At 43.5% G+C, this 14,308-nt stretch overlaps 1 protein-coding gene across 1 annotated transcript in view; it reads left to right on the plus strand.

Annotated features, from left to right (window-relative positions):
* The first annotated feature begins 802 nt into the window (after positions 1-802).
* bms1 (BMS1 ribosome biogenesis factor) overlaps positions 803-14,308 on the plus strand; it is a 44,280-nt gene continuing 30,774 nt past the window's right edge. The window contains exons 1-6 of the mRNA XM_079531847.1: positions 803-990; positions 2,419-2,606; positions 6,681-6,871; positions 8,100-8,179; positions 12,105-12,293; positions 14,278-14,301. Of these exons, the coding sequence (XP_079387973.1) occupies positions 2,431-2,606; positions 6,681-6,871; positions 8,100-8,179; positions 12,105-12,293; positions 14,278-14,301 (660 nt within the window). The 5' untranslated portion in view covers positions 803-990; positions 2,419-2,430. The remainder of the gene's footprint in view (positions 991-2,418; positions 2,607-6,680; positions 6,872-8,099; positions 8,180-12,104; positions 12,294-14,277; positions 14,302-14,308) is intronic.

Raw genomic sequence — 14,308 nt, forward strand, 5'->3', positions numbered from 1 at the left:
CTGGGGACCCCCTGTAACCCCCTGGGACCCCCTGTAACCCCCTGGGACCCCCTGGAACCCCTTGGGGACCCCCTGGAACCCCCTGGGACCCCCTGGAACCCCCTGGGACCTCCTGGGGACCCCCTGGAACCCCCTGGGGACCCCCTGGAACCCCCTGGGACCTCCTGGGGACCCCCTGGAACCCCCTGGGACCTCCTGGGGACCCCCTGTAACCCCCTGGGACCCCCTGGGACCTCCTGGGGACCCCCTGGAACCCCCTGGGACCCCCTGGAACTCCTCGGACCCCACTTTTGGGAACCACTGCCATAAAGCATTACACTTGTTTACATGAGGGTCCACCATGTTCAATTCATCAAAACATTTAGAGGAGGTAAAAAGGTAAAAAAAATACTCTAGTGAGGGGAAAGGGGGGTGGGTGGGTCAGGGTCCATTTGGTTCAACAAATAGCAGATCTACAAACCCACAACGCGTTGCATCCGCGACGCCTTGTGGGCTTGTAGATCTGCTATTTTCGGCGCGCTATACCGTCATACCACGGTTCATAAATGTACCGATGGAAAGCGTGAAATAATATTAATAAATATATAAATAAATAATGAATAATATTTTAAATGAGTTGGTTTATAGTTTTTTGTTTTCGTTAATTCGTTATTTTTAGTTAGTCAGTTATTTTGCATGTGATTAATATAAAATGACACAACATGGTTCATTTATAATATTAATATTAAATAAATTACTCCATAACGTGAGGAACAGTTGAGACCGGAACCAATGGAAGCGAACTGTGTTTCCGTTTCCGGTGGGAGCGCATTGTGACGGGCACGACGACAGAAGCACTTCCGGGTGAGAGTTCGTTCATGTTGTTCAGCACGTGAGGATCAGCGTGTTGACTTAATTCATGTTATTAAACAGTAATATTAGTTATTATTGTCTAATTACCGCGTGGAGAGCAGAGCAGAGCAGAGCGCCACCACGTGGACACAGTGAACCGTAAGGATTAATTTAAACTTAGCGTTTAAATCAACACTCCTTTAACCCTGTGTAACAATTCCTTATTCACTGTTTAATGTTGTAACTGTTACAACTCTTATTGTTTAATGTTGTTGTGACTGTTACAACTCTTATTGTTTAATGTTGTTGTAACGGTTACAACTCTTATTGTGTAATGTTGTTGTAACTGTTACAACTCGTATTGTTTAATGTTGTTGTAAATGTTACAACTCTTATTGTTTAATGTTGTTGTAACTGTTACAACTCTTATTGTTTAATGTTGTTGTAACTGTTACAACTCTTATTGTTTAATGTTGTTGTGACTGTTACAACTCTTATTGTGTAATGTTGTTGTAACTGTTACAACTCTTATTGTGTAATGTTGTAACTGTTACAACTCTTATTGTGTAATGTTGTTGTAACTGTTACAACTCTTATTGTTTAATGTTGTTGTAAATGTTACAACTGTTATTGTGTAATGTTGTTGTAAATGTTACAACTCTTATTGTTTAATGTTTTTCACGAGATGCACCCGGACGTCTTTCTCTCCGGGCTGAGAGGCCCGGTATGACAGCTGGACTTCATTTATCAAAACTTCCTCCAATCATCACAAACGTCATCACCAATTATTGACCAGGGAAACACAAAAGTTTGGGTCACACAATTGGCAGGTGCCTTGCGATAGGACCTGCCCATTGTGTGGACCAATAAAGCATTACACTTGTTTACAAGAGGGTCCACCTTGTTCATCATTCGATCATTCGATCATTCCGGGCCTCTCAGCCCGGAGAGACAGCCGTCTGGGTGCATCTCGTGAAAATGACTAAATACACGTTTTGTGCCAGAACTTTCACATGGATATGAAACTATAGGACAATTCCTCACTCCACTACACTTTGGTGTACTCAACATGCCTGGGTTCACATTCTGGCAAGTGGACTACTAGGCCTATAGCTGAATATAGGCCTCACCATCGGTGTGTGAACGTGTGTGTGAATGGGTGAATGTAATGCACAATCTATGTAAAGGTGTGTGAATGTGTGTGTGAATGGGTGAATGTAATGCACAATCTATGTAAAGGTGTGTGAACGGGTGAATGTAATGCACAATCTATGTAAAGGTGTGTGAATGTGTGTGTGAATGGGTGAATGTAATGCACAATCAATGTAAAGGTGTGTGTGGATGGGTGAATGTGATGCACAATCTATGTAAAGGTGTGTGAATGTGTGTGTGAATGTGTGAATTGATGCACAATCTATGTAAAGGTGTGTGAATGTGTGTGTGAATTGATGCACAATCTATGTAAAGCGCCTTGGATAAAGGAGCTATATAAAATAAATGCACCATATACATTTACAATGTAGAATGCTTTGCTTTGCTTTTAGCTTCCACGGCATTGTTTCATTTTATTCGTCTGTCTACTCTCAGCTGTCAATCATCATGGAGGGCGGAGCTAAAGAACAGAAGCGTCATCAGCACCGTCACAGCGGGCCGAAAGCAGAGAAGAAGAAGAACAAGAAGCAGGAAGCTGTGCCGGAGGAGAGCGATGCGCGGAAACGGAACCCGAAAGCGTTCGCTGTGCAGAGCGCCGTGCGCATGACGAAGACCTTCCATAGGTATATATAACTATACTACGTACACCTCTATACATATACATATATACACACTACAGCATGACGAAGACCTTCCATAGGTATATATAACTATACTACGTACACCTCTATACATATACATATATACACACTACAGCATGACGAAGACCTTCCATAGGTATATATAACTATACTACGTACACCTCTATACATATACATATATACACACTACAGCATGACGAAGACCTTCCATAGGTATATATAACTATACTACGTACACCTCTATACATATACATATATACACACTACAGCATGACGAAGACCTTCCATAGGTATATATAACTATACTACGTACACCTCTATACATATACATATATACACACTACAGCATGACGAAGACCTTCCATAGGTATATATAACTATACTACGTACACCTCTATACATATACATATATACACACTACAGCATGACGAAGACCTTCCATAGGTATATATAACTATACTACGTACACCTCTATACATATACATATATACACACTACAGCATGACGAAGACCTTCCATAGGTATATATAACTATACTACGTACACCTCTATACATATACATATATACACACTACAGCATGACGAAGACCTTCCATAGGTATATATAACTATACTACGTACACCTCTATACATATACATATATACACACTACAGCATGAAGAAGACCTTCCATAGGTATATATAACTATACTACGTACACCTCTATACATATACATATATACACACTACAGCAGGTATATATAACTCTATATACTATAGAGCGCCGTGCGCATGAAGATATATAACTATATCTATATATATATAACTATATCTATATACTATAGACGCCTTAAGAGACGACGTCACACTGATAAGAAACAGCATGCGTGCGCATAAGGGCTGCAGAAGAACACCACCTCTCATAAGATGCAATGGAAAAGTTCTAACTGCACTCGCGTGTAAAAAATGCCCCATCAAACTTTCAGATGCTGTTTTTCTCCCAGTGTGGCGGAAGAATGATTAGGATTTCTATTGTGATCTCTCGCCCTTGAAATATATAGTCCTTGGTTTCTGTTGTGTTTGAACAATAATAGCAATTCAAAACAGTTGTCCTCAAAACCACACCTCCAGTCGCTGTCATAAGAACGGGAGGTGCGCTCATGATCACGGCAGCAGAGCCTGTTTGTCCACGGCTGCACACGCACCTGCAGCCCATCAAGTATAATTTATGCTTCGTCCCGCGATGGTGTCGTGCACGCAGACCTCTACGCTCACAACAGTCGCATCTGTGATGCGATGTGAACTTGTAAATCAGCTGTTCTCTGTGCGCAACACTGTTGCGCTTTGAAGTATAAATGTCTCCTAGGGTGCATCTCACTAGCCAACTCACAAGAGGAGGTTGAATGGACTGAAACCAGCGCTCCCCAAAACAACAGGTTTGGAGATCTGTTGGGAATTTATTACATGAAACAGTCACCCGCGCCCAGTCCCAATGTTTGTAAACAAATAATTGGTCTATAGAGCGCCGTGCGCATGAAGAAGACCTTCCATAGGTAACACATTTTTATATCTCTTTGTCACCTCTATACATATACATATATACACACTACAGCATGACGAAGACCTTCCATAGGTATATATAACTATACTACGTACACCTCTATACATATACATATATACACACTACAGCATGTAGAAGACCTTCCATAGGTATATATAACTATACTACGTACACCTCTATATATATATACTACGTACACCTCTATACATATACATATATACACACTACAGCATGACGAAGACCTTCCATAGGTATATATAACTATACTACGTACACCTCTATACATATACATATATACACACTACAGCATGAAGAAGACCTTCCATAGGTATATATAACTATACTACGTACACCTCTATACATATACATATATACACACTACAGCATGACGAAGACCTTCCATAGGTATATATAACTATACTACGTACACCTCTATACATATACATATATACACACTACAGCATGACGAAGACCTTCCATAGGTATATATAACTATACTACGTACACCTCTATACATATACATATATACACACTACAGCATGAAGAAGACCTTCCATAGGTATATATAACTATACTACGTACACCTCTATATATATATACACACTACAGCATGAAGAAGACCTTCCATAGGTAACATATATATATATATATACTACGTACACCTCTATATATATATACACACTACAGCATGACGAAGACCTTCCATAGGTAACACATCTTTATATCTCTTTATATCACCTCTATACATATACATATATACACACTACAGCATGACGAAGACCTTCCATAGGTAACATCTATATATATACTACGTACACCTCTATACATATACATATATACACACTACAGCATGAAGAAGACCTTCCATAGGTAACATATATATATATATATACTACGTACACCTCTATACATATACATATATACACACTACAGCATGACGAAGACCTTCCATAGGTATATATAACTATACTACGTACACCTCTATACATATACATATATACACACTACAGCATGTAGAAGACCTTCCATAGGTATATATAACTATACTACGTACACCTCTATACATATACATATATACACACTACAGCATGACGAAGACCTTCCATAGGTATATATAACTATACTACGTACACCTCTATACATATATACACACTACAGCATGTAGAAGACCTTCCATAGGTAACACATCTATATATATACTACGTACACCTCTATACATATACATATATACACACTACAGCATGAAGAAGACCTTCCATAGGTATATATAACTATACTACGTACACCTCTATACATATACATATATACACACTACAGCATGACGAAGACCTTCCATAGGTATATATAACTATACTACGTACACCTCTATACATATACATATATACACACTACAGCATGACGAAGACCTTCCATAGGTATATATAACTATACTACGTACACCTCTATACATATACATATATACACACTACAGCATGAAGAAGACCTTCCATAGGTAACACATCTATATATATATATAAGAAGACCTTCCATAGGTAACACATCTATCTATATATATACTAGTACACATACTAGTACTAGTTGGGCGGCTGTGGCTCAGGAGGTAGAGCAGGTCGTCCAGTGATCCCTGGGTTGGCGGTTCGAATCCCGGCTCCTCCTGTCCACATGTGGAAGTGTCCTTGGGCAAGACACTGAACCCCACACTGCCTCCAATGAGTCGGTCGGTGTGAGCTCGCTACCGTTGGTGTGAGAATGTGGGAAATGAGGACGTTTTCAAACTATTTCATGTCAAGGACCCCCAAAAATATATGTATGTATACATATGTATATATGTATTGGCCTGACCCCCATCTGAAACTATGTTGTTCCAGGGACCACCCCCCCCCCCCCCCCCCCCAGAAGCAAAGATATGACTTAAAAACGTTCACTTTGAAAGTATATATTCCAAGATTTGCGCCACATTTTCACAATTCTTCAAAAATAGTAGATCTACAGGTTCATGAGATGCACTAAAACACAACAATATCAACTAGTGTTTTAGTGCATCTCAGATGTGAGGACTTTAATAATGTTTATTTTATTCATACAGATCTCAGGACATCAAGGCTGTAGTTGATCACAGTGTGTTAGATTGGTTTAATGAAGTTAAATCTATTTATTTAATGTATTTAACAGATCTCAGGACATCAAGGCTGTAGTTGATCACAGTGTGTTAGATTGGTTTAATGAAGTTAAATCTATTTATTTAATGTATTTAACAGATCTCAGGACATCAAGGCTGTAGTTGATCACAGTGTGTTAGATTGGTTTAATGAAGTTAAATCTATTTATTTAATGTATTTAACAGATCTCAGGACATCAAGGCTGTAGTTGATCACAGTGTGTTAGATTGGTTTAATGAAGTTAAATCTATTTATTTAATGTATTTAACAGATCTCAGGACATCAAGGCTGTAGTTTATCACAGTGTGTTAGATTGGTTTAATGAAGTTAAATCTATTTATTTAATGTATTTAACAGATCTCAGGACATCAAGGCTAAGAAGCATCACATCCCAGTAGTTGACCGCAGCGTGCTGGACCCTCCCCCCATCGTGGTGGTCGTGGTCGGACCTCCCAAGGTGGGGAAGTCCACCCTGATTCGCTGCCTGATCAGAAACTTCACGCGGACGAAGCTGGGCGACATGTGTGGGCCAGTCACCATCGTCTCAGGTAAGATGATTGACAGGTGTGTGGACCAATCACCTTCCATGTTTTAGATAACAAGTTGTTGAACATCCTGGACAACGCTCCACACGTTCAAGACATCACTCGGACTTGACTATTGTAACTCCCTCCTTACTGGCCTACCAGCATGTGCACTTAAACCTCTCCAACTGATCCAAAATGCCGCAGCTCGCTTGGTCTTCAACCAGCCCAAATTCTCACATGTCACATGTCATGGCTGCCATCTTGCCAGCAAGGTGCTACCTAGGTGCAACTTCCCATAGACAGCCCATTCATCCAAACAGAAAAGTCCTATTTAATTGTATTAAATAACGTCAAACTCACCAACTACATTACCAACTACACAAACATTGCAGGTGTACGGAAAGCTTGAATTATCGTCTTACTTGCTGGCATGTTTACTTGTGTACTCCCAATCTTCCGCCGTAGTCTGAAAACCCACCTCTTCAGACTCCATCTTAGCCCATACAGGCGTACACAAAGTACCTTATCTTAGTATCTTAGCCCATACAGGCGTACACAAAGACTCCATCTTAGCCCATACAGGCGTACACAAAGACTTCAGACTCCATCTTAGCCCATACAGGCGTACACAAATACTTCAGACTCCATCTTAGCCCATGCAGGCGTACACAAAGACTTCAGACTCCATCTTAGCCCATACAGGCGTACACAAAGACTTCAGACTTCATACAGGCCTTTACAGAGGCCATCTTAGCCCATACAGGCGACACAAAGGCTCAATTTATGTAATTTAGATCGCATTTTATGTAGACATAACACTATATATATAACAGTATATATGCATAGTTCATTATATATATTCCACTGTTAGTTTCTTAGATTACGTATGAGTCATGATGACTATTTTAATCTTAGATTACGTATGAGTCATGATGACTATTTTAATGTATTTGATGTATTACCATGTCTTTTGTTCCTACTGTAAATTGCTCTGGATTAAGAGTGTCTGATAAATGTGTAAAGGGTTAGGGTTAAATTAGGGTTAGGGTTATATATATCGTATATTGTATATATTGGGGACCTTAGTGTCAACCCCTGTATGTTATATGTTCATGTTTATATCATATTGTAATATTTTAATATATTTTATATATCGTATCATATTGTAATATTTGAATATATATTTATATATGGTATCATATTGTAATATTTTAATATATATTTATATATGGTATGATATGTTTCTCAGGTAAGAAGAGACGTCTGACGTTCATCGAATGCAGCAACGACATAAACACTATGATCGACCTCGCCAAGGTGGCTGATCTGGTGAGTTTAATTATGTAAATATATTCGTAGACTCTTCTCCCTTCTCTAAAACACCCTGGACAACGCTCCACGCGTCCCAGACTCTTCTCCCTTCTTTAAAACACCCTGGACAACGCTCCACACGTCCCAGACTCTTCTCCCTTCTTTAAAACACCCTGGACAACGCTCCACACGTCCTAGACTCTTCTCCCTCCTCTAGAACACCCTGGACAACGCTCCACACGTCCCAGACTCTTCTCCCTTCTCTAAAACACCCTGGACAACGCTCCACACGTCCTAGACTCTTCTCCCTTCTCTAGAACACCCTGGAAAACGCTCCACACGTCCCAGACTCTTCTCCCTTCTCTAAAACACCCTGGACAACGCTCCACACGTCCCAGACTCTTCTCCCTTCTCTAAAACACCCTAGACAATGCTCCACACGTCCTAGACTCTTCTCCCTTCTCTAAAACACCCTGGACAACGCTCCACACGTCCCAGACTCTTCTCCCTTCTCTAAAACACACTGGACAACGCTCCACACGTCCCAGACTCTTCTCCCTTCTCTAAAACACCCTGGACAACGCTCCCACACGTCCCAGACGCTTCTCCCTTCTCTAAAACACCCTGGACAACACTCCACATGTCCCAGACTCTTCTCCCTTCTCTAAAACACCATGGACAACGCTCCACACGTCCCAGACTCTTCTCCCTTCTCTAAAACACCCTGGACAACGCTCCACACGTCCCAGACTCTTCTCCCTTCTCTAAAACACCCTGGACAACGCTCCACACGTCCCAGACTCTTCTCCCCTCTCTAAAACACCCTGGACAACGCTCCACACGTCCCAGACTCTTCTCCCTTCTCTAAAACACCCTGGACAACGCTCCACACGTCCCAGACTTTTCTCCCTTCTCTAAAACACCCTGGACAACGCTCCACACGTCCCAGACTCTTCTCCCTTCTCTAAAACACCCTGGACAACGCTCCACACGTCCCAGACTCTTCTCCCTTCTCTAAAACACCCTGGACAACACTCCACACGTCCCAGACTCTTCTCCCTTCTCTAAAACACCCTGGACAACGCTCCACACGTCCCAGACTCTTCTCCCTTCTCTAAAACACCCTGGACAACTTTCCACACGTCCCAGACTCTTCTCCCTTCCCTAAAACACCCTGGACAACGCTCCACGCGTCCCAGACTCTTCTCCCTTCTTTAAAACACCCTGGACAACGCTCCACACGTCCCAGACTCTTCTCCCTTCTTTAAAACACCCTGGACAACGCTCCACACGTCCTAGACTCTTCTCCCTCCTCTAGAACACCCTGGACAACGCTCCACACGTCCCAGACTCTTCTCCCTTCTCTAAAACACCCTGGACAACGCTCCACACGTCCTAGACTCTTCTCCCTTCTCTAGAACACCCTGGACAACGCTCCACACGTCCTAGACTCTTCTCCCTTCTCTAGAACACCCTGGAAAACGCTCCACACGTCCCAGACTCTTCTCCCTTCTCTAAAACACCCTGGACAACGCTCCACACGTCCCAGACTCTTCTCCCTTCTCTAAAACACCCTGGACAATGCTCCACACGTCCTTCACTCTTCTCCCTTCTCTAAAACACCCTGGACAACGCGCTCCACACGTCTCAGACTCTTCTCCCTTCTCTAAAACACACTGGACAACGCTCCACACGTCCCAGACTCTTCTCCCTTCTCTAAAACACCCTGGACAACGCTCCCACACGTCCCAGACGCTTCTCCCTTCTCTAAAACACCCTGGACAACGCTCCACATGTCCCAGACTCTTCTCCCTTCTCTAAAACACCATGGACAACGCTCCACACGTCCCAGACTCTTCTCCCTTCTCTAAAACACCCTGGACAACGCTCCACACGTCCCAGACTCTTCTCCCTTCTCTAAAACACCCTGGACAACGCTCCACACGTCCCAGACTCTTCTCCCTTCTCTAAAACACCCTGGACAACGCTCCACACGTCCCAGACTTTTCTCCCTTCTCTAAAACACCCTGGACAACGCTCCACACGTCCCAGACTCTTCTCCCTTCTCTAAAACACCCTGGACAACGCTCCACACGTCCCAGACTCTTCTCCCTTCTCTAAAACACCCTGGACAACACTCCACACGTCCCAGACTCTTCTCCCTTCTCTAAAACACCCTGGACAACGCTCCACACGTCCCAGACTCTTCTCCCTTCTCTAAAACACCCTGGACAACTTTCCACACGTCCCAGACTCTTCTCCCTTCTCTAAAACACCCTGGACAACGCTCCACACGTCCCAGACTCTTCTCCCTTCTCTAAAACACCCTGGCTCAATACGGTGCTCATTATCAATCCGACTCTTCTCCCTTCTCTAAAACACCCTGGACAACGCTCCACGCGTCCCAGACTCTTCTCCCTTCTTTAAAACACCCTGGACAACGCTCCACACGTCCCAGACTCTTCTCCCTTCTTTAAAACACCCTGGACAACGCTCCACACGTCCTAGACTCTTCTCCCTCCTCTAGAACACCCTGGACAACGCTCCACACGTCCCAGACTCTTCTCCCTTCTCTAAAACACCCTGGACAACGCTCCACACGTCCTAGACTCTTCTCCCTTCTCTAGAACACCCTGGAAAACGCTCCACACGTCCCAGACTCTTCTCCCTTCTCTAAAACACCCTGGACAACGCTCCACACGTCCCAGACTCTTCTCCCTTCTCTAAAACACCCTGGACAATGCTCCACACGTCCTTCACTCTTCTCCCTTCTCTAAAACACCCTGGACAACGCGCTCCACACGTCTCAGACTCTTCTCCCTTCTCTAAAACACACTGGACAACGCTCCACACGTCCCAGACTCTTCTCCCTTCTCTAAAACACCCTGGACAACGCTCCCACACGTCCCAGACGCTTCTCCCTTCTCTAAAACACCCTGGACAACGCTCCACATGTCCCAGACTCTTCTCCCTTCTCTAAAACACCATGGACAACGCTCCACACGTCCCAGACTCTTCTCCCTTCTCTAAAACACCCTGGACAACGCTCCACACGTCCCAGACTCTTCTCCCTTCTCTAAAACACCCTGGACAACGCTCCACACGTCCCAGACTCTTCTCCCCTCTCTAAAACACCCTGGACAACGCTCCACACGTCCCAGACTTTTCTCCCTTCTCTAAAACACCCTGGACAACGCTCCACACGTCCCAGACTCTTCTCCCTTCTCTAAAACACCCTGGACAACGCTCCACACGTCCCAGACTCTTCTCCCTTCCCTAAAACACCCTGGACAACGCTCCACACGTCCCAGACTCTTCTCCCCTCTCTAAAACACCCTGGACAACGCTCCACACGTCCCAGACTTTTCTCCCTTCTCTAAAACACCCTGGACAACGCTCCACACGTCCCAGACTCTTCTCCCTTCTCTAAAACACCCTGGACAACGCTCCACACGTCCCAGACTCTTCTCCCTTCTCTAAAACACCCTGGACAACACTCCACACGTCCCAGACTCTTCTCCCTTCTCTAAAACACCCTGGACAACGCTCCACACGTCCCAGACTCTTCTCCCTTCTCTAAAACACCCTGGACAACGCGCCACACGTCCCAGACTCTTCTCCCTTCTCTAAAACACCCTGGACAACGCTCCACACGTCCCAGACTCTTCTCCCTTCTCTAAAACACCCTGGACAACTTTCCACACGTCCCAGACTCTTCTCCCCTCTCTAAAACACCCTGGACAACGCTCCACACGTCCCAGACTCTTCTCCCTTCTCTAAAACACCCTGGCTCAATACGGTGCTCATTATCAATCCGAATTAACGACCTCCATCCCTAGTGATAATAGTAATGTGTTCCTAACGTGTTCAGGTCCTCATGCTGATATGTGTCATGTGTTCCTAACGTGTTCTAACGTGTTCTAACGTGTTCTAACGTGTTCAGGTCCTCATGCTGATCGACGCCAGCTTTGGCTTCGAGATGGAGACGTTTGAGTTCCTGAACATCTGCCAGGTGCACGGTTTCCCGAGGATCATGGGAGTTCTGACTCACCTGGACTCGTTCAAGAACAACAAGCAGCTTCAGAAGACCAAGAAACGCCTCAAACATCGCTTCTGGACAGAGGTCTACCAGGTAGGAGTTCTTCTGGACAGAGGTCTACCAGGTAGGAGTTCTTCTGGACAGAGGTCTACCAGGTAGGAGTTCTTCTGGACAGAGGTCTACCAGGTAGGAGTTCTTCTGGACAGAGGTCTACCAGGTAGGAGTTCTTCTGGACAGAGGTCTACCAGGTAGGAGTTCTTCTGGACAGAGGTCTACCAGGTAGGAGTTCTTCTGGACAGAGGTCTACCAGGTAGGAGTTCTTCTGGACAGAGGTCTACCAGGTAGGGGTTCTTCTGGACAGAGGTCTACCAGGTAGGAGTTCTTCTGGACTGAGGTCTACCAGGTAGGGGTTCTTCTGGACAGAGGTCTACCAGGTAACATAGATAGCACATATACAAGCGCTTGTAGGGTTGCAACGGAAGCTCTGATCATGAGTCAAATATAAATGCTTTCGTCATACAGTCTGGAGCAATGGAAGCTCTGATCATGAGTCAAATATAAATGCTTCCGTCATACAGTCTGGAGCAACGGAAGCTCTGATCACGAGTAAAATATAAATGCTTCCGTCATACAGTCTGGAGCAACGGAAGCTCTGATCACGAGTAAAATATAAATGCTTCCGTCATACAGTCTGGAGCAACGGAAGCTCTGATCATGAGTCAAATATAAATGCTTCCGTCATACAGTCTGGATCAACGGAAGCTCTGATCATGAGTCAAATATAAAGCAGAAGTGAAGCTTCCGTTTCGTTCCCGCCACGGGAGCCAGCCCGCACCAACCTGCCCCGTTAAACAATACATTAATCAACAACCTGCCCGCCCCGCGGCCCGCAACAATAAAAGTAGCCTATCGACCGGCTTTTCAACACCCAGCAAGTTCAGTCCAATCAATTCCAATTGCTTTCGAGAGAGAGAGAGAGAGAGGGGAGGGGGCAGGGATGTACAGAATTTGAAGGGCAGGGGCTGGAATTCGAAAAGGCTTTATTTTTATTTTACATTACTACCCAGATTTAGAGGAATATCTAATTTTAAACACTAGGAAATGACCCTGCCCTGCAGTCCAAATTACTGCAGGTTATCAAAGCAGTTGCTTGCTTTGCTGTTATTAATATTAAGTAGGCCTATCGCAATCGCATTTGCTTGATTGTCTAGAAGTGACTGATTGAGAGAGAGGCGGGAGAGAGAGAGAGGTGACGGTCCCTCGTTCCTGCGCGAGTCGTAACAAATTATTTGAATGAACATATAAAACGTATACACATACGTCACGTATGTGTATACGTTTTATATGTTCATTCAAATAATGATACAGGCTGCAGTGCAACGGGCTGGACAGTTTGGCAGCATTTGAATATATATGGGGCCCTATTACTATTACGGCTCATCTTGACTCCATTGTGTAACTGATGCATTTTTGCTCTTGGTAATGTTTCTTATCGATATAGGTCTGGTCTGTTGTATGTGTTAGGGATGTGCCGATCGATATCCGATATAATTAATTGCCATTATGGCCGATAACCGATATAACCGATGTCGATATGATCTCATTCTGTATTTAAAAAATATAATTATTTTGTCCATTCTGAAAAAAGCAATGCCTCTTTATTCCAAAACTAGGGACGCACCGTTATGGAAATGTTGGCTCATATCCCAACATAAACAGCTTGAATGTAGTATATATTTTTAAATGTTCCAACTATTGACTCTTTCGAAAGCTTCCCCAAAAAACACTGACATCATTTGCAGCCTTCATCATCACAAAAGGCCTTTTCAGGCTTTTTTAAATTTATTTTTCAACATAATTATAATAATTAAATGTCTGCTAAATCCGATATATTATTTTACCGATACCGATTACCGATTAATTGGTTTAAGGCCAATATGTGTTTGCTGATGAATCTCCCATCACTAGTTGTCATGTATGTCTTGTTTTGTCATGTCTTAAAATAAAAAACAAATAAAAACTAATATAACAAATATGTTTATATAAATATTATAATGTTTATATGAATATATTTCAGGGAGCTAAGCTGTTCTACCTCTCAGGGACGG

This window comes from Electrona antarctica, assembly GCF_951216825.1.
Source record: "Electrona antarctica genome assembly, contig: scaffold_54, whole genome shotgun sequence".
Classification (NCBI taxonomy): domain Eukaryota; kingdom Metazoa; phylum Chordata; class Actinopteri; order Myctophiformes; family Myctophidae; genus Electrona; species Electrona antarctica.